Raw genomic sequence first — 27,100 nt, 5'->3', positions numbered from 1 at the left:
AACAAAGAACTCAGAAACATATATAGACCAGAGGCCCTTTGAGTGGGCCAGCAAATGTCTTTTATTCTTTGTCCCTGCTGTTGCTCTCTATAGGGCAGCAGCTTATCGCCAGCTAATAAATTCTTTGATTTCTTTTGTCTTGGTGAATTCTTCTCACCTCCTCTCTTGCTCACCAGTCTTTATCTTAAAGTCCCACCACATAAACTCCATCTTGGTACAATATACTTTTAAATTTTTTGCTAGATTGTATCTCTTGACGTTTTACTTAAGATTTTTTCTTTTCCTTTTTTTTTTTAAATCAACATACAAAAGGCTTTGTCTTTGCCAAGTTATGGTATCAGCCTAATGTTGCTTTTGTAAAATATTTAACATATACTCCAGTGTTCTGTTTTAAAGGTAAAGATTTTGAGGCCTAGAAAATATTAAATGACTGACTCACTTCACATTCTTCCCTATCATTTTGATGATTTCAACTCCTAAATTTTTCTCAAATCCTTTTTCTCCTCTCCCTTTAAGCCCACTCACTGTCACACTAAGTTTAAGGTCTGCTGGTGGGTGTGCTAGTGTCAGTCCAGACTAATGGAATAGTGTCTTAGCCGAGTCTCCCTTGCTCCAGACTCATTTCTACCCATTTGCACAACAGTGGGTGGGTTCAACTGGAGGGCACTGTGTCATCCTCCTGCTTAAAATCTTCTGTGGAATTCAGGGATACATCTTATTACATTGTCAAGGTTTTTCATTATTCGACCCATTTACTGTTATAATTCATTTTATATGGTTAAGTGAAGAAGAGTTCCAGACTGGAATCAGAGATGAATTTGAGTTCTGACCCCACTCTTACTATTTATGTGACTCTAGACAAGATACTTAAATCTCCATTGTCTCATCTTTAAAACAGAGCTAGGTTATGGTGAGGACTTAGAAAACGTACTATAAAGAGACCAAGCAGAGAAAATACTCAAAAATAATTGGTACTTGTGTGTGTGTGGAATTAAACCCAGAGGGGCGCTGTACCACCCAGATACGTACCCATAGCTTACTCTGAGACAGGTTTTCACTATATTGTTAAAGGTCTAAGTTGCAGAAGCTGAGTAGCTAGGATTACAGGTGTGTACCACCTGCCTGGCTGGTACTTTGCTCTTTTAAAAAAATTCTTTTAATTATTTTTAAATTGACAAATCAAAATTATACGTATTTATACAACGTGTTGTATACAAGGGTGCGGGCATAACTGTGGATTAAACCCAAAAGCTTTTGCCACTGAACTACATCCCCAACCTTTTTTTACTTTTGAGACAGGGTCTCGCTCAGTTTCTTGGGGCCTCGCTGAGTTGCTCACACTGACATAGAACTTGCCATCCTGACTCAGCCTCGGGAGTCACTGGGAGTACAGGCAAGTGCCAACATGCCTGGCTACATATTTTGATATATGTATTTATGAGTGACTAAATTAAACTAATATATGCATTACCTTACTTTTATTGTGATAAGAACACTTAAAACCTACTCAGCAATTTTAGTATACAAATACATCGTTATTATAGTACCATATTGTAAATGGATCTCTTGAACACGTTCCTCCTACCTGAAACTTTGTGTTCTTTTATCTCTCTCCCACCTGCCCCCTTGTAGCCCCGGTAACCACCAATCTCCTCCCTGCTTTGATGAATTCAACTTTTTTGATTCCTCATAAGTGAGATAACATGGTATCTGTCCTACTGTGCCTATTTCACTTAATATGTCCTCCAGGACCATCCACATTGTCAAAAGTGACAGAATTTCCTTTTTAAAGGCTGATTGACTTTTGACAAGGCTGCCAAGAACACACAATGAGCTGCAGTCTCTTGATAAGAGGAGTTGAGAACACTGGATCCGCATGCAGAATGAAAACAGGCCCTTTACTCAAACAGGAGTAAAGCTTTACGCATGAAACGACAAATTCCCCCAAATTTTGGGGCTACACCCCCGGAGCAGGTGAGGGTGTCCGCAGGGGGTTCCCCGGGAGCCGCGGAGGTGGACCCAGCGGCGTCCAGTCCCAGGGGTCCGCTCAGGGGAGGGGACTCTGCGAGAGGGGCGGGGGCGGCCGTGGGAAGCCGGGGAGCGGAGGAGGGGCGAGGCGCTGTCGCCGGCCCCCTCCCCTCGGCTGCGCTCCCCTTCCTTCCCCTCCCGGACGGGCACCGGAGCGCATCCCGCCGAGGCCCGGCCGCTTCAGGGGGAGGCGCCAACTCGTCGCGGCACTGGGCCCCCGACCGAGCAGTAACGGCGACCCAGGAGGCGGAGCGGACGCGGCTCCGGCCCGCGCTGAGGTATGGAGGTGCAAGGGTGGAGTAGGAAACCGAGGGGAGGCGCCGGACGGGAAGCGGGCGGCTCTCAGGTACCCCTGCAGCGGGCTACCTCTCCCCGCCCCCGCGGCCCGGCAGCTTCGACCGCTGGGGAGGGGCCCGGGGGCGAGAACTGCGCCCCAGCCAAGGGCCAAGGCGTCGCCGCGCATGCGCAGTCCCGCTGGTGGGGGGGGGCTGGGCGTGAGTCTCCGCGGCTATACCCCCGCCCAGGCCTCGGGCCGAGGCTGCCGTGCGCCTGCGCGAGTCCGCGCGCGAGCGTTCTGCGCGTGGTTCTGGGGCTACATCCCGCCCAAGACGTGGGCCAGTGCAGCACTGCGCACGCGTCAAATCCCGGTCCTGGTTTGCGTTTGGCGTCGCCCCAGCATAATCGCCTGCTCAGAGGCTCCTCAGCTTCTAAGTTTCCGCGTCCCAATGTACTTTGAGCTGATACCTAGGCCTTGGGAGGCTCCTGCCTTAGCGTCCGCCTTCCCTGTGCACTCCGCTCAGCTTAGGCTGCTGATGTTTTAATTTCTGTCGCCTCGACCCTTGGCTCCCGTCCCCCAAGCCTAAGCCTCTGGTATCCCGGCTCGAACTGGACGCTGACTTTCTCATAGTTTATGCTGTGGACATTTGGTCCCGATGTGGAGGGATCGCGCGGAAAGTTTGCTAGGCGAAGCTGTTTGGGACTTGCTGTGGAGGGATAGGGATCTGTCGCTGCACACCTTAAGCCGGAAGATACTGCTCTGCTCAGCCCCGGAAGTTGAGGTTCTCAGACGTTGAAAACTTTCCAAGTGTTCTGCCCTGGCCGAGAAAGAACTTCCTGCCTGAGCTGGAAGGCGAGTTGAGAGTGGACTTTTTGCTTCTGTTCTTTGCAAAATTGCAGAAAATGTTGTAACAGTTTGAGCCCAGGACTGTAACAAAATGCATGTAGCAGAGCCGCTTTGTACCGTGCCTGGCTGTTTATTCTTTCTCAGAGCTGAATAAAAGTGGTTGAGTTCACACACAGTGCTTTGGGACGATGCTCTTTCTACTAGACACCAAAGTGATTATCTTAAATAATGTGTTTTGAGGCTTCTGGCTTTGCACCTTTGTAGTATTGAGTTCCTGCTTGGTTTTACACCTTTCCGGACTTTGGTACTTGGTTAAACAGTTTCGTGACGCCTGGGGCCACTGTGAAGTGTTTTTAACAATGTCATTACTGTGTGCTTCACAATCTTATGTAATGTGCTGGACAGACATTTGGGAGCTAGAATAGAAAAGCCACTTAGGCTCGGAGAATCTGAGTACTCTCAGTGAAATGCAATCCCTTTATTTCCTATGTATTCGGCACATATATGTTATTAAGTAATAGGTAAGGCAACAAGAATGATACATTCTTGAACACCCCACTCCCACCAGATGAGGCCTATTGTTATTGTCACGCCAGGGCTTGTGCATTGCTATTTCCTCCATGCCCAGGGCTCACTTTCCTACTCCACCCAAATCATCCTGGCACCAGACTTGATTCAGTTCTTGAAACAGTCGTGATCACTTCAAAGAGGTGGCTGCCTCATTAGAATTAGCCACTGCTCTGGCTCTCCAACATCTTATCCTGTAGCTCTTAATCACTCTCTGATTTTATATTTCTATGGTTATGCAGTGTGTTCACCATAATTAGAGCACAGAAGGTATTTGTTAACTGTATAAATGAAATTGAAATCTAACTCCAGATTTTGTACTGAAGGTGAGTTCATTCAGCAAACTTTTTCTATCAGTAGCTCTCCTAGATGCTTGGGATTGATCAGTAAACAAAAGCAAAGATCTCTTGCCTCTGGAGCCTGCATTCTAGTGAAAAATGACGAACAACCAACATTTAGTTGTGAGTTCAGAAAATTCTGGATGCAATGAAAAACAAAGAAGAGCAGAGAAATGGAATTGGGAGTGTAGATGTGGGTTGCAGTTTATTTATTCGTGGGTCTTGGAGATTGAACCTAGGACCCTCTACTACAGAGTTATATTCCTTAGGCCTTTTGATTTTGAAACAGCATTTTCCTAAGTTGCCAGTGAACTTCTGATCCTTCTGTCTTATAATAGCTGGGATTGCAGGTGTGGGCTACCACGCCTGGCTGTGGGTTGCAATTTTAAATAGCATGGTGATAGTTAGTCTAAAGGATAATTTGAAGGTGGTGCTCAAGAGGGAGAACTGAGGTTTAAAATTAAATATCTTTCTGGGAGAAAATATTCATTAACATGCTTTAATATGTCTCATGGGGACCTGCAGAATGACCACTGTGACAGATGGTACCATCCTTTATAGGTTAAAAATCATTTTCTCCAAATAGAGTTCAAATTATTCAGAATTCTACAGTTACACTCATCACATCAAATGAAGAGGCTGGATTCTTACATGGAAGAGACACCAGCTACTACAGATGTGCTGAGGAAAATCATACAGTCTGCTCTCCATATCCTTATATTCCACGTCCCATTATTTAACCAACCTCAAATTGAAAATATTTTAAAAATACTGAGTGTATTGAACATGTAGACTTTTTCTCTTGTCATTATTCCCTAAAAATAGAGTATGTCGACTATTTACTTAGCATTTAAATTGTATTAGGTATTGTAAGTAATTTAGAGATGATTTAAAGTATAAGGGAAGATGAACATAGGTTATAGGCAAACAATACACTGTTTTACACAAGGGACCTGAGCATTCAAAGACTTTGTTATTCATAGGGTGGAGGGGTCCTGGATATCCTGTGGTATCCTGTGGATACCAAGAGATGCCTGTGTTTTCTTCACTGTTTGCTTCTTAGTGTCCCTGTGACATTAAGTCTTGCAAATGGCTAGTGAAGCTCTTTTCTAAGAGTGATCATTACTTTATTTGAAACTCTGTGGAGAGGAGCTTAAATCACCTGGTATGATGTCATGTTATGATACTAAGAGGTATCTCTTAGAAATACTTGAATGAACCTAACCAACTTTTTAAAAAAATATATATTTCTTAGTTGTAAATGGACATAATATCTTTATTTATTTAATCTTATGTGGTACTGGGGATCGAACCCAGTGCCTTGCATGTGGGAGGCAAGTGCTCTACCACGGAGCTACAACCCTAGCCCTAAACAACTTTTAATCATAATTAAAGGAGGCTTAGTGAAAGAGGCTGATAGGAATGATTTTAGGAAGTCAAGTGTGGGCCCCTGAAGCCCTTTGCTTAAGTAAAGTAGATTATGAACTCTGTTTAAAAATCGAAAAACTGTTTATCTAGATGTGTAAATGTAGGGAACCCAATGAATTTTCTTAATGCCCTTAGGAAATTGTTATCTTCAATTTCAGTTTTATCAGTAGATAAATGAAATTAAAATGATACTAAGATACTGCTACTTTTGAAGTTTATTTGGAGTTATTATAAACAAAAGCATTGGGACAGAAGTATTGGGGTTGCAGAGTGACATTAATGACTCCTGTTCCAGGCTAAAAATAGAGGTCCACATGGGAGTACCCACTTCAAAGGAACTGAGAGCTTGCCTCCCTGTAAGAGATATTCTTAATGTCCATCAGTGGAAGGCTAATATGATCCTTCTAGCTTTCATGATCTGTAAGGAACATGGGTTTCATTTACATGGTGACCCCATCCTAACTCTTGAAGAACCCCAGGAAATTTAACCTAAAATAGTTTTTTTTCCCAGTATTAATCTGACTTTTGAGTGTGTTTCTAAGTCTTCTGTCTTGTCATTCATCCTAAACTTGTGTCTAGTGTATATACTTTTCCATGGAAGACTTCTTGAGCTAACAAGTATCAGTGGGTGATAATATGTGACTATATCATGATTTGTGATCACTGTAAGATCATGTGTCATACAAAATCTATATTAAACTGAACAAAAGGAATGCCACGTGGGAATAAGCCAAAGTCAAGAGGACCTGCCATGTTGGAGGAATTATATCATGGGGCCAAGATCTTTAACAATTAGGATTCTATTTAGTAGGTATGTTAAGATCTATTTAAAAATTGGATTAGATCTATAAGGAACTAAATTTCAAGTGAATTTAAAAATGACTCTTTAAGTACCAACTCACCCATATAACACTTACAAATATTTGTGTAGTTTATCTTACTTTTTTCATATTTGAAAGTGACATTTGCTGTGTGGCTGAAAAGGCCAATGTTGACAGGTTTAGTAATCTCTTCAAACTAAAAACACTTTTGCTTTGGACCTCTGCCCCAGTACTATTGGTGAGATTTGAAAACCTTTTTAACAAACATACAATTAAAATAGCAACTATGTTTCTGTATTCTCCAAGTCAGGTTGTTGGTTTTCATAAGCATATGGCAATACCATTTCCTTTGAGGTTGTGCTCTAGTTTTCATTGTGCTTTTATATTTTTAGCTTTGTTCATCCTGTTTATAATTTTTCATTTTAATTAGCTGCTGTTGGTATCTATTATTTGTTGATTTCTAGCATCTCATTCTAAAGGAACTAAATAATAACACTGTCTTTTTTTTTTTTTTAAGCAAGTGACAGTGGGGATTACGTTTTATATTTTTTTATCTATTCATATTACCTGTAACTTTGGGATGACACTAAAAAAGCTGTTGTCAGTAGTGACTCAGCAAAGTATATACCTGGGAACTGTCATTATCCCATCGACTTCTACTTGGTCTGCAGCTCATCAACGCACTGATGCTGCAAACTACATGCTGATGTCGTAAAAGATATTTGTTCAGTTCACTTTTCTGTTACTTTGATTAGACAAGCATCATTTAATGTGTTGCCCAAGTGGGAGAATTTGTAAATGATTTTGAATTCTATATTGCAAGGAAACGGTTTTATGTTTCTTAAATGTGGTTTCAGAGTTGACCTCATATTATCAAGTTGAACTTAAAAATAACTAATACTGGGGTTTCTCTACAGAAATTTCTGTTTTTACTTTTTTCCCACTGGGATCACTTCTAAAGTACAGCTGCCAGCGTTTATAAGCTCCTGATTAACCACCAAATATTGGCTCTTAAGACCCACTGTTGGGTACGTCAGTGTGAACTCAGGCACCTAAGAATTGCAAATTCCTTTGCACCACATTATTGTGTTTCCTGTTTTACATATTTGCTTTTCACTCACTGTCTACTACAGGCAATAAACCAATATTTGTTGAATGAACCAGGCAAATGAATGTTATGACCTATAATCAGCTTAATTCATTATTTAGGTCAGAGGCATTACCAAGTACTATGGCATATTGTGTGGTAGACACATGAACTACTACTGATTACTTTGCCAAGAATAATATGTACAGACTGCCTATCTTATGCTTTGTACAGGGAAATGATTATTTGACTTGTTCTCTGTGTTTGGAATGGATACATTTGTCACATTTTCAAAAGACTATCTTGTCTGCTGATCTTCGGCTGTGCAGTTGTTAAGAGTATAGAGAAAAACTTTCTAAATACAGTATGTTCAAATAGGAGTTAATCTGTCCCAATTGGGGGTAATTTGGAAATATATTGTGAACTATTTAAGTTTAGGAAAAGAACTGGAATAAGAAATGCAGTAGATGACCTTACTTGTTATATATTTGGCCTTGAAAAATTAACTCTTTCAAAAACTCAAAACACTGACTCCTGAGTGTGCAGTTAGGATTCTGAAAAGGCAGAGATCAGTGGCTGGAGCTTTTGCCTGGAGAAGGTCCTTATTCTCCCATTTTCTGTATTACAAAGCAGTATCAGTCCATTACAAGTCTGTATCATTAGTTTTTTTTTTTTTTTTACATTTAAATAAGGAAATGTATAAGAAACCATTTGTAATACATAGAACACTTAATATGAATAATTAACTAGATACATAATGAATAATTAACTATATACATGAGTCAAGTCATATATCCCCAAATAAATGGAGAAAACCAATGACCTTACTGTCATCCAGTAAGTAAGTTTATGTGGGATAATCTTATGCTGTGACCCTGTCAATGTGAAGAATTTTCCCAATACAAATGCCAGTCTCTGCCCTGGGTCTACAAGAAACATTGCCTTCCTGTGCAGGAAAGGGGAAAGTTTGTGAGTAGACTTAGAAATAGAAAACATACTTTTGCCACTCTAATACACTGTTGTTAAACATATGTTTCTATTTTAGATTTTCCTTCCATGGCATTAAAAATGCTGTTCTTTATGTTATTATCTTCCTATGGTATTGATTAGATTTTATTTTAGGGATGCCAAAATAATTTACGGTTTATGGATTTTCATTATCAGTACTTTATTGAATTTCTGTGTCCATGTAAAGGAAAAATTAGAATAGTGGTATTCTAAGATTTTGTTTTCTTTAATATTGGGTAATCTTATCCTCCAGTACTTAGATGATTAAGCTTAAAATCTTGAAAACCATCTTGTCAATGGAAAAGCCATAGGATACAAATTCATTGATAGAATTATGTGGGACCATTTATTTTTGGCATTGCCTCCATCAAAATTTTCCTATGGGAGCAGGGTGTGGTGGCGTATGCCTATAATCCCAGCTCCTGAGGAGACTGATGCAGGAGGATCACAAGTTTGAGACCACCTCAGCAATTTAGCGAGACCCTATTTCAAAATAAAAAAAAGGACTGGAGGTATAGCTCAGTGGTAGAATGCCCCTGAGTAGTTCAGTCCCCTGTAACACACACACACACACACACACACACACCCCAAAGGAACAAAATTATCCTATGAAAAAAATTCCATCAAAAGTGCAGCCATTGCAAATTAGTGCAGCCACTCTGGAAAGCAGTGTGGAGATTCCTTAGAAAACTTGGCATGGACCCACCATTTGATCCAGCTATCCCACTCCTCGGCCTATACCCAAAGGACTTAAAATCAGCATACTACAGAGATACAGCCACATCAATGTTCATAGCTGCTCAATTCACAATAGCCAGACTGTGGAACCAACCTAGATGTCCTTCAGTTGATGAATGGATAAAGAAACTGTGGTATATATACACAATGAAATATCACTCAGCTATAAAGAATAATAAAATTATGGCATTTGCAGGCAAATGAATGAAATTGGAGAATATCATGCTAAGTGAGATAAGCCAATCTCAAAAATCCGAAAGAAGAATGATCTCACTGATAAGTGGATGATGACACATAATGGGCGGTGGGAGGGGGGCAAGAATGGAGGAAGGAGGGACTGTATAGAGGGAAAAGAAGGGGTGGGAGGGGTGGGGGGGAAGGAAAAAATAACAATGAATCAAACATCATTACCCTATGTAAGTGTATGAATATGCAAATGATATGCTGTTACTCCATGTACAAACAGAAACAACATGTATCCCATTTGTTTACAATAAAAATAAATTTAAAAAAATGTTATCTGTACTGAAAAAAAAGTGCAGCCATGCATATGTTCACATCCATAATACATTTAAGTGGTATTGTTCTCTGCATGTTTTTATACTTTATCAAATGGTATGCCATATATATCATTCTTTCACTTAGTGGTTTTGGTCAGCATTGGTTTTGGGGATGTATCTGTGTTGATTCTGGAAAATTTATTTTAATTCCTGTGTAATATGCATATGCCACAGTTTGTGAGTTCCACTGATAAACTGTTGGTCAACTCTGCTTGTTATTTCATGTTTGTTTGTTGTTTGTTTGCTATTGCACACAATTGTGTATTTACTCTACAGTTCATCTTGGTGAATTTTTCCAAACTATAGAATGTGATTTATTAGTGATGTTGGAATCATTTTACCATCTCTCTTGCTCTCTCTTTCTTTCTTTCTATTTATTTATTTATTGGCACCAGGGATTGAACTCAGGGGCACTTAACCACTGAGCCACATCCCCTGCTCCCTTGTATATTTCATTTTGAGGGAGGGTCTTGCTACATTGCTCAAGCTTCACCAAGTTGCTGAGGCTGGCTTTGAACTTGAAATTCTCCCACTTCCCAAGTCTCTGGGATTATAGGAATGTGCCATGTCCGCTCTTTTTCTTTTAAATTGAAACAGAATAGGATAAAATAGAATAGTGGGGGGTAGAATAGGAATAGACAAAATGTAAAAGAAGGTATCACCAAGCCTCTCATGTGGAAGGTGTAAGAATTATTTTGTGAAATTTTTGTTCAGTTACATGTATGTGTCAAAAAAGACGGAAAGATGCTGTAGTGATCCAGATGTGAAGTTATTCTCTAAAGTGATTGTACCAATTTATGTTTCTTTGGGCAGTGTATGAGAATGCCTTTTAATCTATATCCTCATCATCGTTAGGTGTTGTCTCTCTTTAAATTTAACAGATCTGATGGATAAGATCAATTTTATCATGGTTGCATTTCCATGATAAATTCAGTGGTGAATTGTAATATCTTATAATGCATTTATTAATTCTGCAAATAGTCTATATCCTTTGCCTGTTTCCTAATTGTGTTATTTTTTCTTATTGATTCGTAGACACTGTTTATATATTTTAGACACTAATCCTTTGCCAGTTGTCAGTTTTATGTGTTGCATGTATCTTTTCCTATAGTGTCATAGTTTTTCTCTTTGCTCAAAATTACTAGTCTTTTCTTTGTGGCTTATGCTTTTATGTCTTATTTAAGAAATTTTCCCCTGCCCTGAAGTCATAAAGATATTTCCTATACTTCTAAAAGCTTGAAAGCTTTTTTTTTTTTTTTTTAATATTCCATGTGGTTTTTCTTTCATTTTTCTATGTGGAAATACTGTAGTTTAATTTTTTTTAATTATGTGTTTTTACATATAGGTTAGTGTCCAAGTTGTTGAAATCCTGTCTCAAATTTATAAAATATAATATCCCAGTGATATATTATAATTTTAATATTTTTATAATTGAACACCTGCTGATTTTTTCATAAGAATTCATCCAATTAAATATAATTTTCCCAAATTAATAATGGATTGTTAAGTTTGCAAAGATAGTATGTTCTTTTCTTTGTTTTTTTTTCTCTAATAGAATTTATGTATTTGTATTTTCAGTCATAGTAACCTTATTTTAGAAGACTGCTTTACAAGGACAGCTTTAGAAGGCAACAGGATTGAAGATGACTGAATATTGGGCTCCAGAAATTTAAGACAATCAGGTACAAATGCATTTGAAGGGAATGTTCCTAGCCAGTTGCTATAAAATAAAACAATTTGGATTGTACATAGGAGAAACTTAAAATATCCGGCAGCACAGTAGGGGGTCTGAGAACAAGAGCTTTGGAACCAGTCCTGGGACTAACACTAGCTGTGATCCCGAGTGGTGGGTGACTGTTGGTCAAGTTATTGAAACATGTTCATCAAATGAGGCAGTGATCATACCTTATACTTACGATTGTTCATTTAGGTATTATACAGATTAAATGAGATACTGTGCCAGGCGCTTAATGCCTGGCACAGGATAACTGTTTATTTGAACCGTTAGTATACCATTGTTATTTAGAATACATGTTTATCTCACCTTGGATGTGGTTTTCTGTGTGTACATTGTGGATTTTTAAAATGTGTGTTGATATACTACTACAATATTGATGATAATAGCCTGGTGAAATCATGCAGATCTCAGGTAAGATAACTATAATTGCCACATATTTTCCAAAAACCGTATCCCTCAAATAGCTCAAATTGGGGAAATTAGTTTTCTTTATTATGTATGTATCACATTGGTATCATGAAAAACAAAAACAAACCAACCACTTTCTACAGAACCAGGGAATTCAACAAGAAATTTTTTTACATTAGCGTATGATAGTAATTAATCTTAAATCATTTCTAAATCTTGAAGGACTTTCTGATCAACAAACATAAAATTATGTTAATCTTATATTTAGTGGTAATTGAGTCTTATGAATGTCATTTCTTGGGAGCTGGTGATCTCCATGTGCCATCCATGCAATTATGTCTTAACCTGATCAGCCAATAAACAGAATGACCTGTTTCCCACCGTTCCTATTAAAGAGTTTATTATACTTGAATCAAAGACACTGAAAAGAGTCATTTATTTTCCTATTTGATAACCTGGTTCCCTGATCTTAGCACGTCAGCATGTTTCCCTTCCACCAGGAACAAGCAGCCTGAAGTTCAGAGAGGCGCAGTCGCCTAACTTCTTTTTCCTTCTCTCCATTATTTCCTTTCCTTTTCCTTCCTCCATTCTTTATTCCTTTTCCCCGTTCTTTCTCCCTCCCTCCCTTCTTCCCTCCTTTCTGTCACTCTGGGATTCTTTTCCTTTATTCTTCTCTTTTATTCCCCTCTCCCCCATTTCATGACACTGAAGATTGGACCCAGGACCTTGGGCATGCTAGGTAAGCACTCTACCACTGAGTCACATCCTCAGTCTTCCTCTCTTCTCTTTTTATTTTTTATTCCAGTAAATTTGAGGCAGACATGGAAAAGGTGTTTTCATTTAGATGAGACAGAAAAGGAAACCTTTAAGGGGCCGGGGTGTGGCCCAGTGGTAAGTGCTTGCCTGTCATACCCAAGGCTCTAGGTTTGATCCGCAGCACTGCAAGAGAAACAAGGAAAGAAAGAGAAGGGTGGAGGAGGAAGGAAAGAAGAAAGAAAGGACGAAAGGCAGGCAGGCAGGCAGGAAGGAAGGAAGGAAGGAAGAGAAGGGAAGGGAAGGGAAGGAAAAGGAAAGGAAAGGGAAGGAAAGACAAACAAACAACCTTGGTAGGCAGATTCCAGGAAGGAAAGAAGAGAGAGAGAGAGAGAGAGAGAGAGAGAGAGAGAGAGAGAGAGAGAGAGAGAGAGAGAGAGAGAGAGAAAGGAGAGAAAAGAAAAGAGAAGGAAGGACAAACAAAACAACCTTGGTAGGCACATTCCAGAACACAAGAGCTATACTCCAAAGATGCTTCCAACATATACATTGTACTCACTCTGAGCCATAATGCTATAGTGGTTACAACCACAAACGAATCATGGTCCCCTCTTAAGGAACTTGCAAATTAAGAGAGAAGATAAATCACATAGGAATAACTATGACATGAGGCAGAATATGAAAGGTGCCATTATGAAGTTTTAAAAGCATTGCTGTGGAAATACAGAGAGGAATGTATCTCTGCCTATTTGGATAATTAGGAAGCACACTGGTATGCGAAGTTCAGTGGCAGTCAGGCTGTGTTTTAGAGAATATTAGGATTTAACAGAGATGCTAAAATGGCATAGATGATGTATAGTATTAAATATGGCAAAATATATTTTCATATTGTTAACTAGATCAAGTTTTATAAATTTACAAGTGAGAAACTTCTAAGTGATCCTGTTTAAAGACAAATGTGTCTTTTTAAATTTGCTTTCTAGATATTAGATTTATATATTACTAATTGCTATGGTTTTGAATTATAGTTATTCTGAATATATTATTATTCCTCATATTCTGAGAGACCTATTTACAGCTGAGGGAAAAAGATTACTAAGATTCTCAAGGGCATGTAAAACATTGATAAAGAACACTATTAAAGAACTGACCTCATTTGGTTTTTGTTTTTATCTTTACTGTAAGGTTCAAATCTACTGTAGCAAATATCAGATAAAACCTTCTACTATTAGTAATTGATGGATCGTATGTAAGTGAATAGGACCCAACCTAATAAATTAGAAAACAAATCAACATTGTTAATTACAGTTTTATTAAATTGCTTTGGGGGGGAATGCTATTTTGCTTATATTCATGTTTAGTGGTGAGATAGTGAACCATGAGCCACAGCACACACATGCTGGTGTCTTTCAGTAGGCTGCTTCTGATGTCACTTCTGCATGATAGCCAGAAGCCATTGTGCAGAGGTTGTGAAGGCATATGTAACAATGTTGCTGTTACATATTTGCTGGCTCTCCTTTCAAACTTTTTTGTTAAAGTCCAGGAAAATAAAGCCATATTCACTCATTCAACCTTTTGTCCATTTCATTCATTTCTCCATTTTTCTTTTTTTTTTTTTTTCCAGTTTAGCAAACTACATATTCTTCAGTGGAGCTGAGAATTGATAAGTCTGCTCTTCACAGTGATTTGGAATTTTCCAATCCCAGAGAAAAGTTGACCAAGGTCTAAAATTTATTTTTTCTAACCTATAAGATGTCAACTCTGAAATGAAAATTTTCTACTCATTTCCTTGTAGACATAAGGACCTACATTTTATCCTGGGATTACTTTTCTAGAATTCAGCAGAACGATTCCCATGAGAGTCCCAGAACAGTTAAAACACCCCGTGGGTTTTATAGCGGTTAACTCCCATGCCTAGAGCTTAATTCCCTTCATCATATTTGAGCTCAGCTTATTATTTTCTCTGTTAATTAAAAATATCTTCTTATTTTTTTAAGAGGAGGTCTTGCTGTTTTGCCCAGGTTGGTCTTAAACACCTGAGCTCAAGCAGTCCTCTCTTCTCAGCCACCCAAATGCTGAAACTACAGGTGTGGAAACTGTCCCCGATTAGAACTAAAGTAATTTTATCCTGCCTCATTTCCTCTGACACATGGATCCTGATTTTACCACATACTTTTTCCTCAGGGACTACCCAGCATTGAGTCCATATGGAAGAAGAACTTCCTCTTTTCTATGGAGAAAGTGGCAAGGTTAGAAAAAATTGTGCCCTTGGAGCATGTGTGTTCCATTGCATGAAACATACTTCATCAAGTTGGTCAGTGATAGGAAGATCAGTCAGATGGCATCTGTCTTTGAGGTGCTCACAGTGTAGTGACTGAGATGTCAACAGATAACCATTGTGGGGGTGTAGAATGCTGAAGGGGCCAACAGAGAACTGATTACTACTTGAAGGATGGAGAAAAGGGCTCCCAGGATCAGGTGACCTTTGACCTGGATGAGGAGCACAGGCTTCCTGTCACAGATGACACTGTCCTGCAAAAGGCTCTGAGACCAACAATGTTTAGTCCTTTCTCAGAGATTTAAAATGATATTAGGGCTGGGGTTGTAGCTCGGTGGTAGAGCACTAGCCTAGCATGTGCGGGGCACTGGGTTCGGTTCTCAGCACCACATATAAAGAAGTAAAAATGAAGGTCCATCAACAACAACTAAAAACACATTTTAAAAAAATTATAAAATATGTAATCCTAGAAGACGAAATGAGAGCCTGGTAATGTCTGTATTTAAGATGGCATCCCTAGAATTCCCCAGTCCAAATTTGGCTCAGGCACCCTCCTGACTTCGCTGCCTGAGGTGATAATTAATTCCAGGCCAGCTTTCTTTTTACTGTTGGGTTCACTTTTTACTGTTGGGTTCCCTCCCCCACCTGTAGCTGGCATCTGTTTGAGGAATGTGAAGTGGTGAGATTTTAATATCAACTCAAGGAAAACATAATGGAGAAAATACATCTGTTGTAAAATTAGGAACCAGGATACATCTTATGAGTCCTTTGAAATGTGTGCTTCCGGTAGAGCCATTTCTGCATCTATATGAGGAATCAAGTGGGTGACAACATGCCCAACTTGTAATTTTGATTCTGTCTGCATAGGCTGTATTTTAAATTGAATCGTGACAACTTTGACAGTGAAGTATCATTAGGGTCAGCCTTAATCCCACATGACTGGTGTCTTCTTAAAACAAAACTTCGGACACAGAGGTACACATAGAGACCAAACAATGTGAACAGATGTAGGGAGAAGACAGCCATCCGGCAGCCAAGAATCCAGGCCTGGAGTGGATCTTCCCTGCACACCTCAGGAGGAATCAAACTAACTGACAACTTGACTTTGAACTTTAGTTTCCAGAACTGTCAGATGGCAAATCTCTGTTGTTTAAGCCACCTGGTTTGCCATCCTTTTTACAGCTGTCCTGACAAACTCTAGTACATACACTTTTGGGGTGTTTGTTCCTAACAATCCCAGACCTCAGTGGACAGTGAGGAAAGCCAGCTTCTCAAACTGAAGTTCAGGTAAAACTTGCCCAGGAACCAGAACATTTGGACCACTTCCCTGTTGTCACCTTCAGCATGATTCTTTTCCAAGGTTTTGTTTTGCTAAGGCTTAGGCAGCAGATGAAATGGCATTGCTCCCTCTCTCCCTCCCTCCCTCCCTCCCTCCCTCTCTCTTTTTTTCTTGCTTTTACAACCAACCTAGTTTCCACAGCTACATTTAAGACACAGCCAATATTTAAAGTACTTGTTAAACACTCAGCTCCCCAAAGTTCAGCCTGGATGATTCCTGTGTCCTTGAGGAAAATTAATAGGTGAGATCTGATGCCATCCGGGCCTCTGGCGCCCGGTTGCCATGAGAGCAGTACTGAAGCCATTGGGCTTGAAGGCAATTCCTGCCGCTGTGAGAGGCCTCTCAGAAACAGACAGGGCTTGTTCCTCCTTAAACTGGCTTTAACCCTCCTCTGCCAAACGGGCAAAGAAATTTTATTTATTTTATTAGTAGTCTCAAAATACACATTTTTTTTTCCTTTTCAGCCAGTACAGGCTACTTTGTCATCTTTGAAGATGTTAGATGTGGGAAAGTGGCCAATTTTTTCGCTTTGTTCTGAGGAAGAACTGCAGTTAATTCGTCAGGCTTGTGTCTTTGGCAGCGCTGGCAATGAAGTTTTATATACTACAGTAAATGATGAGGTAATTCTGAAGAAAAAAATTTACCCACCCATATTTTTAGTAATGGCTTTGTTAAATCGAAGCTCTCAGAGGAACTTAGCAATCAAGGTTAAAAAAAGCATGGAAAGTTGATTTATATTTATAAAGAAGCAGTTTGCTTTCAGAAGCCTGTGCCTATCTGAGCGAAATTTATGGACTCATCAGAAATAGAGCTGTTTGAACCAACAGTTGTTTTTCCCACAGATTTTTGTGCTTGGCACAAACTGCAGTGGCTGTCTGGGGTTAGGTGATGTCCAGAGCACCATTGAACCTCGGAGACTGGATTCTTTAAGTGGCAAAAAGATAGCCTGTCTCAGCTATGGGAGCGGCCCACACATTGTCCTGGCAACAACAGGTAACAGAAATTCAGTGGAGAGTTTTAGCCATTGCTTGATTTGTTGAGAAATACAGGACATATTTTCTGATTGGGTGAGAGTTGCTTACACTGCCCCGTGAACTTGACCATGCACTGGACAACATGAAATATGAGTATATCAGAATATCAGTGTAAGATGACCCAGCAGATAGGATCTGGCATTTACTGGCATGTTAGGTGAGCGAATGAGAATGCATCAGGCCCAGCGAACCCCTTCTGTTTATAGGTGTAACCCTGTAGGAGGTGCTGTACTCGCTGAGGACCTTGGGAAATCTCCTTTTGAGGAGAATCTATGAACTGAGAGACTCCAGCATTCCCTGTAACTCTTCATTCTGTGCTGCTTTTACACTGAATAGTGACTGATAGTTTTAACTGGCATTAGTAATAAAAGAAAATAAACATTCTCATTCTCAGCTCATGGAACCAAACTAATTAGATATTGGAATTAAATGACACTGGAGTTTTCTTTAAGTTTAGTATTCCTTTTATTTGTATTCTTCAAATTGAAAATAAATTTTATGAATATTCATTTATATGAATATTATAAAATATTCATATTAAATATAAATATTCATATAAAATAAAATATTTTATAATATGAATATTATAAAATAAATATTATTTATTTCACACTAAAAAGATATGTTCTAGGAATTTTTGGTTTCCAGTAATAGGTTAGATTACTCAGATTACCTCTTCACTGAAAAACCACTAAATTCTAGATAAGATATTTTTTTAAAAAAACTTTATAAAGCACTGACAAGGCAGAAAGGAACTCTCAGATGAGATTTAAGAGAAATCAACTAAGAGGTTGGAGGAGAACTTGAAGCCATTTTTCTTTCAAGGCCTCTGTTATTCTGCTGACACTGAGCTGTGATTTGGATGTACTCAGAATAAAGGGACCTAAGTTGAGGTCCTGCCTGATAGAAGTATGATACAAGACCTCCCATGCAGGCTGGGACCACAAAAGGTGCCCGCTCAGGAAAGGATTGGTTGCTTCCTGAGGTCTGAACAGAATCACTGACTGAGCAAAACAGGCAGGAAAAAAGAGTAATGAAATAAACCCTCCCCCTGAGAGTGTCTGACTATGGAGTTGTAGTTTCATTCACATTAGATGGATGGTTCAAGAAATCGCAAATGAAATTTATTAGAGGTCCTTGACTGGAAGTGCCTTAGGGCATGGTAGAAGTTAATGCCCACGGTCTCTGGAGGAGGAGCTTCATCTGAGACCTGAAGCAACCACCACCTTAAGGTCAATGGCAGTGAGCAGCTCACCGTCCAAGAGAGCCAGGCACACAGCAAACAAGGCACTGGGATGCTTTACAACTAGTTTAAAGATCTTAATTGGCTTTTCTTTGTGATTCTAGAATCAGGCAATAATTCTTCCCATGAATTAGCATGTGTGTCCTGATGAGCTGAGCAGAAGAGGTTGTTTAATACACAGAAAAGGGCTGAAGAAAGCAGAAACAAAGAACAGACTGATCATTTTAATAAGTATATACCATTATGATTCCATTTATTTAAAATTAAAAACCAGGAAGTCAGGTGTGCTGGCACCTGCCTTGTAATCTCAGCTACTGAGGAGGCCGAGGCAGGAGGATAGCAAGCTGGATATCAGCCTGGGCCACTTAGCAAGGCCCTATCTCAAGGTAAAATTTGAGAAATAGGGACTGGGGATGTAAATCAGTGGGAGAGTGGCCCTGGGTTAAATCCCCAGTAAAATAAATAAATAAGTAAGTAAATAAATAAATAAAGTTAAAAACCAGGAAAAGCTAAATTCTTTAGTGTAAGAGGGGTCTTTGTGGGTAATCATAATTTATATTTTTGACATGAGCAGTCCTACATGGATGTGTGCCTTATAATTATTTATAAAATTATAAAATCTATTTAATGAACTTTCCTGTGTATGTTGCACAATGAATAATGTAATAAAAATTTTTTTGAATGAACTTAGTGATCATTTTATAGCTAAGGAAATTAAGATCTAGGAGAGTTAAGTAGCCTTACAATCTTTTTGACTTTCAATCTAATATTTTGTCTATTTTGTTAAATTTTTTTTTTAGTTTAGATGGACACAATACCTTTATTTTATTTATCATGTGGTGCTGAGGATCAAACCCAATGCCTCGCACATGTGAGGCAAGTGCTCTACCACTGAGCTACAACCCCAGCCCTTGTCTATTATTTTTAGAAGCTTTTTCTCTGCTGATTCTTACAACCTATCTTACAGCTATTATAACTACATGAATTTAAATGTTATCTCATTTCTTTGAGGCAGTTTATGTTTTCCCAGATAGATTCTTTCATAGAATGAATTTGGTAGAATAAGGAAGTTGGTCAGCTCTTTGCAGCTGTTTTTACTTTTCATTTGTAGAAGTCATGCAGTCTATATTTTCATATAATGAAGCAGATGTTTTGAGGGCTGGTAATCCTTCCCTTTTATCTGCAGAAGGAGAAGTCTTCACCTGGGGTCACAATGCTTACAGCCAGCTGGGCAATGGGACAACAAATCATGGCTTAGTGCCCTGTCACATCTCTACGAATCTGTCAAACAAACAAGTCGTTGAAGTTGCCTGCGGGTCTTACCATTCTTTGGTCCTAACATCTGATGGAGAGGTGAGAAGAGTCAGCATAAAAGCTCTTTTTTTTTTTTTTTTTTTTTTTAATATATGGAATATTCTATAGATCCCTTTAGCAGTCTTGGAAATATGATCGTTTGATTAAAATAATTGTCCCCTTCAAATTCAGCCTTCCTTTTGGTAACAATTCATAGTCATGGCATTTATATTATGAAGTTTACCTGTATGTATGAAGGACTTCTGTCACTGCCAAATTTATTTTTTGTGGGGCTGCGGGTTGAACCCAGTGCCTGGCATACACTGGGCAAGCGCTGTAGCACTGAGCAAAGTCCTCAGCCCCACTGCAAAATTTAAAAGGAAGTGTTTTTTTTCCTTCTGTATAGTGAAGGGATTATTTATTTTAAAAAATAAATTCCAAAATGTTGAAAAATGTGGCTGGGGCAGAGTAGATATTTTTGTCTTATGTGACATTTGATTGTAATTATTACTTTTTGGGTAGATAACACCAATTACCTAACTGCATAAAATAATACTTGTGTAAGAATGGCTTTTCTAAGAACTTCTTGGCCTGGGTGTGTGAGAATTGCTGGTTCTGAAGCTCTTCGGGAGAAATGGAGAAGTGCTGTAAGTACCTGTCAGTGTTCTGTTGCGACCATAAATTAACGTGCTTCGTTTGTCCATCTTTTCTTTCGCATAGGTATTTGCCTGGGGTTATAATAACTCTGGCCAGGTAGGATCTGGGTCAACAGCGAATCAGCCGATCCCTCGAAGAGTCACCGGCTGTTTACAGAATAAAGTAGTCATGAACATAGCGTGTGGGCAGATGTGCTCAATGGCGGTAGTGGACAACGGGGAGGTAGGAAGGTTATTTCACATTTTGTTTAAAAAAGCTTTTTTCCATATCAGCATCGCAAGCGTGGCGCGTGTCTCCTCACAGCGTTGGGCTGGCATCTATCTTTGGTAAGCGCCGTGTTTCTCATCTCCTAGGTCTTTGTCTGGGGTTACAATGGCAATGGGCAGCTGGGACTTGGCAGCAGCGGCAACCAGCCAACCCCCTGCAGGGTGGCAGCTCTGCAAGGCATTCGTGTCCAGCGGGTACGTCCATTGTTGCTCTGAGTGTGCGCGGTTTGATCTTTGGTGGCAGAGATACTGGTGTATTAAAAATGCACTTTTCTTAGCAGAATGAAAAGATCAGTTGCTTGAATATCTTCACTGAAGTAAAAATTGAAGCTTTTTTTTCCCTGAATTAAGTTGTACCTGTCAGGAAATTTCTATCTATTTCTAGGGTGCTTGTCATGCACAGCTTTTAGAATATAAGTTACAGCTTTTCATGAAGAATCTTTGGCAGGATGTTTCAGGATCCTCAAAAATGTTCGGACCTCTTGACTTAACCCTGGGGAATTGTCCTAAGGAACCAAAGAAGAAAATCCATAGAATTAGTTAAGATAAAGCAAAAAATAAAAAAAAGAATTAATAGAACAATAAGTTGATTAGAGAGGTTATACCAAGTCTGTATTATGTTTACAAGGAATCCTAAATGATAGGGGAAGATGTATTTGTAATGATGAGTGAAAAGAATCAAGATACAGAACTGCATATGCAATATCATCATTAAAAATAACACATGCATATACCTATGTCTGTATGTCAATAGGGGAGAAAAAGCAACCCTGATCTTGAGAGTACTTTTTCATATTTATACTTTATTTTCTGCATTGAACATATTTCCTCTGATGATCAGAAAAAGGGATCAAAGTATCTCCTTCTTACATTCAGCCCACACCCCTTGGCTTCTGTGAGCATGAAGAAAGTCACCTGAAAACCGAGAACGGTGCTCGGGCCTCTGCAGCTCTGGCCTCCTACAGGGCCTAGGCTGGTATTGGGGGGATCGAGTATTGGTTAGCTTGATGTGTCCCTCATGGGCAGGCTGCCTGTTCCTTCTCTTCGTTTTTGATTCTTAACCTAGTGTGAGAGAGTAGTGAAACATTTCCTTCTGTTTGTGGGTCTGAGAGGAATTTTTTCCCCTTCCAGGTTGCCTGTGGCTACGCACACACATTAGTATTAACGGACGAAGGTCAAGTGTATGCCTGGGGAGCAAATTCTTATGGCCAGTTGGGCACTGGCAATAAAAGTAACCAGTCCTATCCTACCCCTGTCGTTGTGGAAAAGGACAGGTAATGTGTGCTTTTCAAAATAACCCCACTCGTCTGCAGCGATTAGATGGGACTGAGATGTGACTTAGAATTGTGTGCAGTTTGTAGTAGCCTTACAATATTAGTGGAAGAAGCCTTGCTTTTTTTTTTTTTTTTTCTTTTTTTTAAGTTGGCTTATGAATTGTTGGGAAGGTTGACTGTTAAATAGCCTATTTTCACTTTCCTGTATTTCATTTATACCTCCACTAGCTGCTCTGTGCAAACTAAAATGACTAAACCTACAACAGCTGTTCTCTCTCTCTCACAGACACCTCTTCTCCCTGCTTTGTTTTTGTTTTTTTGTTTGTTTTTCATGCTTCAAGGGAAGTTGGTGACATTTGAAGTCTGTCTTCTGTGACTCGGGGCAATGAGGACCCCGAATGGGCTGTGAGGTTACTTCTCAGCTGCTTATAATCTGCCAGCCAAAAAGGATGGGGCGGTTCATCACTTGAACTCCCAAGCTAAAGTTGTGAGGAAGAGCAAAATGGTTTAAAAATCTAGATTTTGTTTTGTGCACTTGTTTACAAGGTTGTGTTAAGTAGTTCATCCAAAAGCAGTTTCCATTATCATCCTGACATTTTTGCAAGCCACTGAATTTCTCAGTTGTGGTTGATCACCACTTTTTTTTTCTCTTCATTTCTTTTCTTTTTTTAAAAAAAATTATTTATGTATTTTTATTTATCTTTGTAGATATACATGACAATAGAGTGTATTCTGACAGTATACATACATGGAGTGCAACTTATTCTAATTAGCATCCCATTTTTTTTTAATAATTTTTTAGTTGTATATGGACACAGTTATTTATTTATTTTTATGTGGTGCTGAGGATCAAACCCAGTGCCTCACACATATAAAGCAGGCGCTCTACCACTGAGCTGCAGCCCTAGCCCTGATCCCATTCTTGTGGTCGAACATGATGTCGAGTTTCACTGCTGCTGTGTTCATATATGAACATAGAAAAGTTATGTCTAAATTCATTCTATTGTCTTTCCTATTCCCATCCCCGCTTCCTTCCTTTTATTCCCCTTTGTCTAATCCAGATAACTTCTGTTGCTGCCCCCTGACCCCCAACTATTGTGTGTTAGCATCTGCAAATTAGAGAGAACATTTGACCTTTTGGTTTTGGGGGAATTGACTTATTTCACTTAGCATGATAGTCTCCAGTTCCATCCATTTGCTGGCAAATGGTGTAGTAATTTCATTCTTCTTTATGGCTGAATAATATTCTATTGTGTATATATACCACATTTTCTTGACACTAGTGTGAAGCAAGAATATACTTCATTATCTTTTTTCTTTTAATCCAGGATTACAGTTATTGTAGAAATTTGTACTGTTGTTTTTTTAATTTCACATAATTTTATTAGACTTGCTTTTAAAATAGATGTATGGATAAATAGATTAGCTAGCACTTATATGCAATTCTCTTATATTTTTCTGTTGAAATACTTAACAAAAGTAACCAAACAGTGGTTTCTCAGCCACCTCACTTTTCATTTGTGTATTGTGAACTCAGTTGCTATTACTTAACCTAATTTGAATAGGTTTTTAAAAACAGTTTTCATCAAAGCAACTGAAGGTAGGAACTGCTTACCACAGTGTTATTTGCTTATCTTGTAAAGGAGACAGGAAGCTCTAAATAACCACAAAAATGCCTCAGGACCACCAGTCCAGTCAATGGGGACATTTAGCATTTAGCCTGAACAATGAAGTTATTCAAGAAAGGTAGCTCAAAACAAAAACAATGTTTTTATATGACTTTTACCACTTTTTCTTTCTTTTGGTACTGGGAATTGAACCCAGGGGCACCCTGTTATGAGCTACATCCTCATCCCTTTTTTATGATTTAAAAAATTTGGAAACAGGGTCTCTTAAGTTGTGGAGGCTGGCCCCAAAATTATGATTCTCTCACCCCAGCCTCCTTAGTAGCTGGGATTATAGGCGTGCCATGCTTGGCTGGCACTTTACCACTTTTTATGGTGTTTCCGCAACCAAAAACTTAACTCACCTACCCCTGGAATCTGCTGTCATCGTCCACCTGTGACTTGCTCACATTGTACTGCTTGTGCAGTGTGATGGCCCATCTGACTGGTTCACGCTGGGACAGACTGTGGGGCATCAAGGTGGAAGAAAGAAAAGGTAGCAGAGAAGCAGGGAATGGAAGTGATGTGAGAGCCAGGTTGCTTATCTGGACCTTGAGAGTTATCTGTTGCCTTTCTTTCTTTTTAAACTGCAATTATTTTTGAATTATAATTGTATAAAAAGGTAGAGCTAGCTCTGCCTTTGTGTATTTGCTGTTGTCTGCATAAACATAGTTTTTGCTTGTAAAAATCACAGATGAATGTTCTAAATCCCTAATTTTCTCAGTTTTCAAGTTTTGCATTTCAGGCTGTGATTTCTGAGCTGCACAGTGTCAGTGAGCCCTTGGTCACATGCAGACAGCAAGGGAGGATCCCAGTCCAGGCTGGATTTGTTCTCCACCTTTCTACCCTTTCCAGTGACTGAACTTCCGGGGCAGGTCATGACTCTTTTCCTAGGAACTCTCCTGACTCTCCTGGGGCCGGGCACAAGGAAGCTTGACTAACTGAGAATAGGAGTGAATTTGGGGTGGGGCCGGGTGGGTCTGTGGCTGTGAGGTGCCTATTCACCAAAGTGAGAAAAGAGTCATCCTTTCCTAGATAGGTCTATTTTTGAAGAAAAATATTAGCATTTGTCAGGACTTGATGCTTATCTAAAGTAATTTTAATCATTAAAATGATTATCTGCTTTCTAACGCAGTCATTCTCAGTCTTCCTCAAGTTTCAGTACATTAGTATTTGATTGATTGGTATCTGTGCCTTTGTTTTCAAAATAACATAAAAGCATATTTTTAATTAAATTGATGTAAAACTAGCTTGAGGTCTTCAGAATTCTGTAATGTCTTGAGGTAATCAGTAAAACTTTGGGCTCTTACAAAACTAAGACTAGAAATCACAGCTCTGGGTCTTTTAACAAGAATTATTGGTCATTATTCTCCATATTATTCTCCCTCACAAATTCCCTTTGCTCCTTCTTGTTTTCTGTTTTGACATTCTTTCTCACTCACTGGCTTTTCATTTCTAGTACTTCACAGCTATTAAGCTATGCAGTTGTTGCAGATTATTCTGTTAAGGTGACATACAACCTGTTTACTAAGAATATGTCGTCGCTTTTTTTTTAAGCTGTGTGTGGTGGTGTGCACCCTGTAATGCTAGCTGCTCAGGAAACTTGAGTCAGGAGGATCACAAATTGGAGGTCACCCTCTGCAACTTCTTGAAACACTGTCTTAAAATAAAATAAAAAGGCCCGAGGGTGTAGCTCAGTGTAGAGCACTTGCCTAGCACGGTTGAGGCCCTGGGCTCCATCCCCAGCACTGGAAAACAAAACAAAACAACAGTCATTTCTTTTCCATATTAAGGTTGGCTCCAAAATAAAACGAGAAGTATGTCAGATACCCTAACAGTAAATCGATCAGTTTGTAGTCGTTATCTTGTTTATAACTCTGGAAAATCTGAGCTTCAGAATTTTCTTCTGGGTATGAAATCATATTCACAAACCAACGACCCAAGGCAAAGGCCAGGTTCCTGGGTGGTTGCTTGGGCCCCGAGCCTCCACCTGAAAGCTCCCTCTAAACCTTCTCCACTCTCCTCCTGCTGTCAGCCCAGCCTTAGCCTCCCCCTCCCCTGAGGGACTCGGCAGGCCAGGCCAGACCTAGCACTGCCTAGCACGGTCCTCTGCCAACCCCCCCAACCCCCGCCTGTCCCAGCTCCTCCTGGGTCACCAGCTGCTATAGTGACCAAGGCCACACCCTTTTGAGGAGGCTCATAGACACTTCAGAAGGGAATGCAGGGACTAAACTATTTCCATTTTCTAGTGTTCCGTAGTTTTTCATGGAAGCATACTGTTGTGTTCCTCTTGGTGTCATTTCTCAGGAAGCATTGTCAGGGAAAAGGATATTTATCTTTCTCTTTGAAATAGAGATTGAACTCAGGGATACTCTACCATTGAGCTATATCATCAGCCCTTTTTATTTTTATTTTGAGACTAGGTTGCCCAGGTTGGCCTCAAACTTGCAATTCTACCTCAGCCTCCTGAGTCACAGGAATTCAGGCCTGCACCACTGTGCATGGCAGGAATCTATTATTTTATCATTTTAAGTGGTTTCCCAAAGTACACAGAAATTATTATTTTTTTTTTAAAGAAAAGCCTTTGCCTAGTAGGTTCTTGCAATAGTGCTCGTGTAGGAGGAGACAAGCACGGTTCATTAACGTTCATGGAAAGGCTCTCGGGCTGGCCCAACCTCCCTGCCCACCCAGAGACTCCCATGAGGTTTTACCATTGGGTTGGTTAAAATGCTCAAGGCCTTCTTTTTTTATCTTTTATTTACTGTTTAGCTATCAATATGTCAAGCCCACCCCTGCCTTTGGTCCGGTGCCTCCCTCAGCAGCACCAGGCAGGGATTTCTCAGACCCATGCTCTGGGGCCATCTTGGTTTCCTCTCCTTCCTCTGCCAGGCCACCCTGATTTCTCCTTGGCAGCCTGGCTTGGATGTCATGGTGCCCCGCCATGGCCTCCCCATACCAACCCTACAGGCTGTTCTCTCTCTCGTTCAGTCTTCCTTGCACACCATTGGCCAGAGTAATCCTCAGAACACCATTTTCCTCACTGCACGCCTTGTCACAAAGCTGATTCCCATTTTCCTGTCACGTTAGACCCAAACTGAACTTCCCCTTGGGTTTAGAGACGCTGGGTTCCCAGCAAACTCTGGGCCCGCTGCCCCCAGTGTCGCCCATCTGTCTCTTAGGGGTGCCCTCCCTCCAGTTTCCCAGTTCTGCCCTCTGCTCCCACGCAGGCTGCAGCATGTCTCCACGGTGCTCAGTCCCTGTGGACAGGCCGCGGGGCCCAGCAGGTGCCGGTTCCCTCCTCACTCCTGCAGCGCTGGGGCACACTTTCCTGTTCTTTGCCAGTTGTCTGTGCCGTGGAGCTGTGATTTCCTCCTTCGCTAAATTGCCAGCTCCAGGGCAGGCCCTGCAGTTCTGCACTAGCTGTTACCAACTTTTAATCATGGAAATAAGCCATT

General features: G+C 40.0%; 1 protein-coding gene across 11 annotated transcripts in view; it reads left to right on the top strand.

Annotated features, from left to right (window-relative positions):
* RCBTB2 (RCC1 and BTB domain containing protein 2) overlaps positions 1–27,100 on the top strand; it is a 53,887-nt gene that overhangs the window by 6,818 nt on the left and 19,969 nt on the right. Inside the window, exons 1-11 of one of the 11 annotated variants that reach the window (XM_079137652.1) lie at positions 1,620–1,974; positions 11,277–11,380; positions 12,556–12,583; positions 14,222–14,319; positions 14,782–14,846; positions 16,679–16,834; positions 17,057–17,207; positions 19,678–19,844; positions 20,505–20,663; positions 20,795–20,902; positions 21,839–21,981. In XM_079137652.1, coding sequence (XP_078993778.1) covers positions 14,805–14,846; positions 16,679–16,834; positions 17,057–17,207; positions 19,678–19,844; positions 20,505–20,663; positions 20,795–20,902; positions 21,839–21,981 — 926 coding nt within the window. In that variant the 5' untranslated portion in view covers positions 1,620–1,974; positions 11,277–11,380; positions 12,556–12,583; positions 14,222–14,319; positions 14,782–14,804. Of the gene's footprint in view, positions 1–1,619; positions 1,975–2,010; positions 2,307–11,276; positions 11,381–12,555; positions 12,584–14,221; positions 14,320–14,781; positions 14,847–16,678; positions 16,835–17,056; positions 17,208–19,677; positions 19,845–20,504; positions 20,664–20,794; positions 20,903–21,838; positions 21,982–27,100 lie in introns of those variants that run through there. The other 10 variants (XM_079137648.1, XM_079137654.1, XM_079137653.1 and 7 more) reach the window with 10 other exon arrangements.

The sequence above is a fragment of the Sciurus vulgaris genome (genome assembly GCF_902686455.1).
Source record: "Sciurus vulgaris genome assembly, chromosome: 4".
In the NCBI taxonomy this organism is placed as follows: Eukaryota; Metazoa; Chordata; class Mammalia; order Rodentia; family Sciuridae; genus Sciurus; species Sciurus vulgaris.
This window is presented reverse-complemented; position numbering and strand designations above follow the sequence as displayed.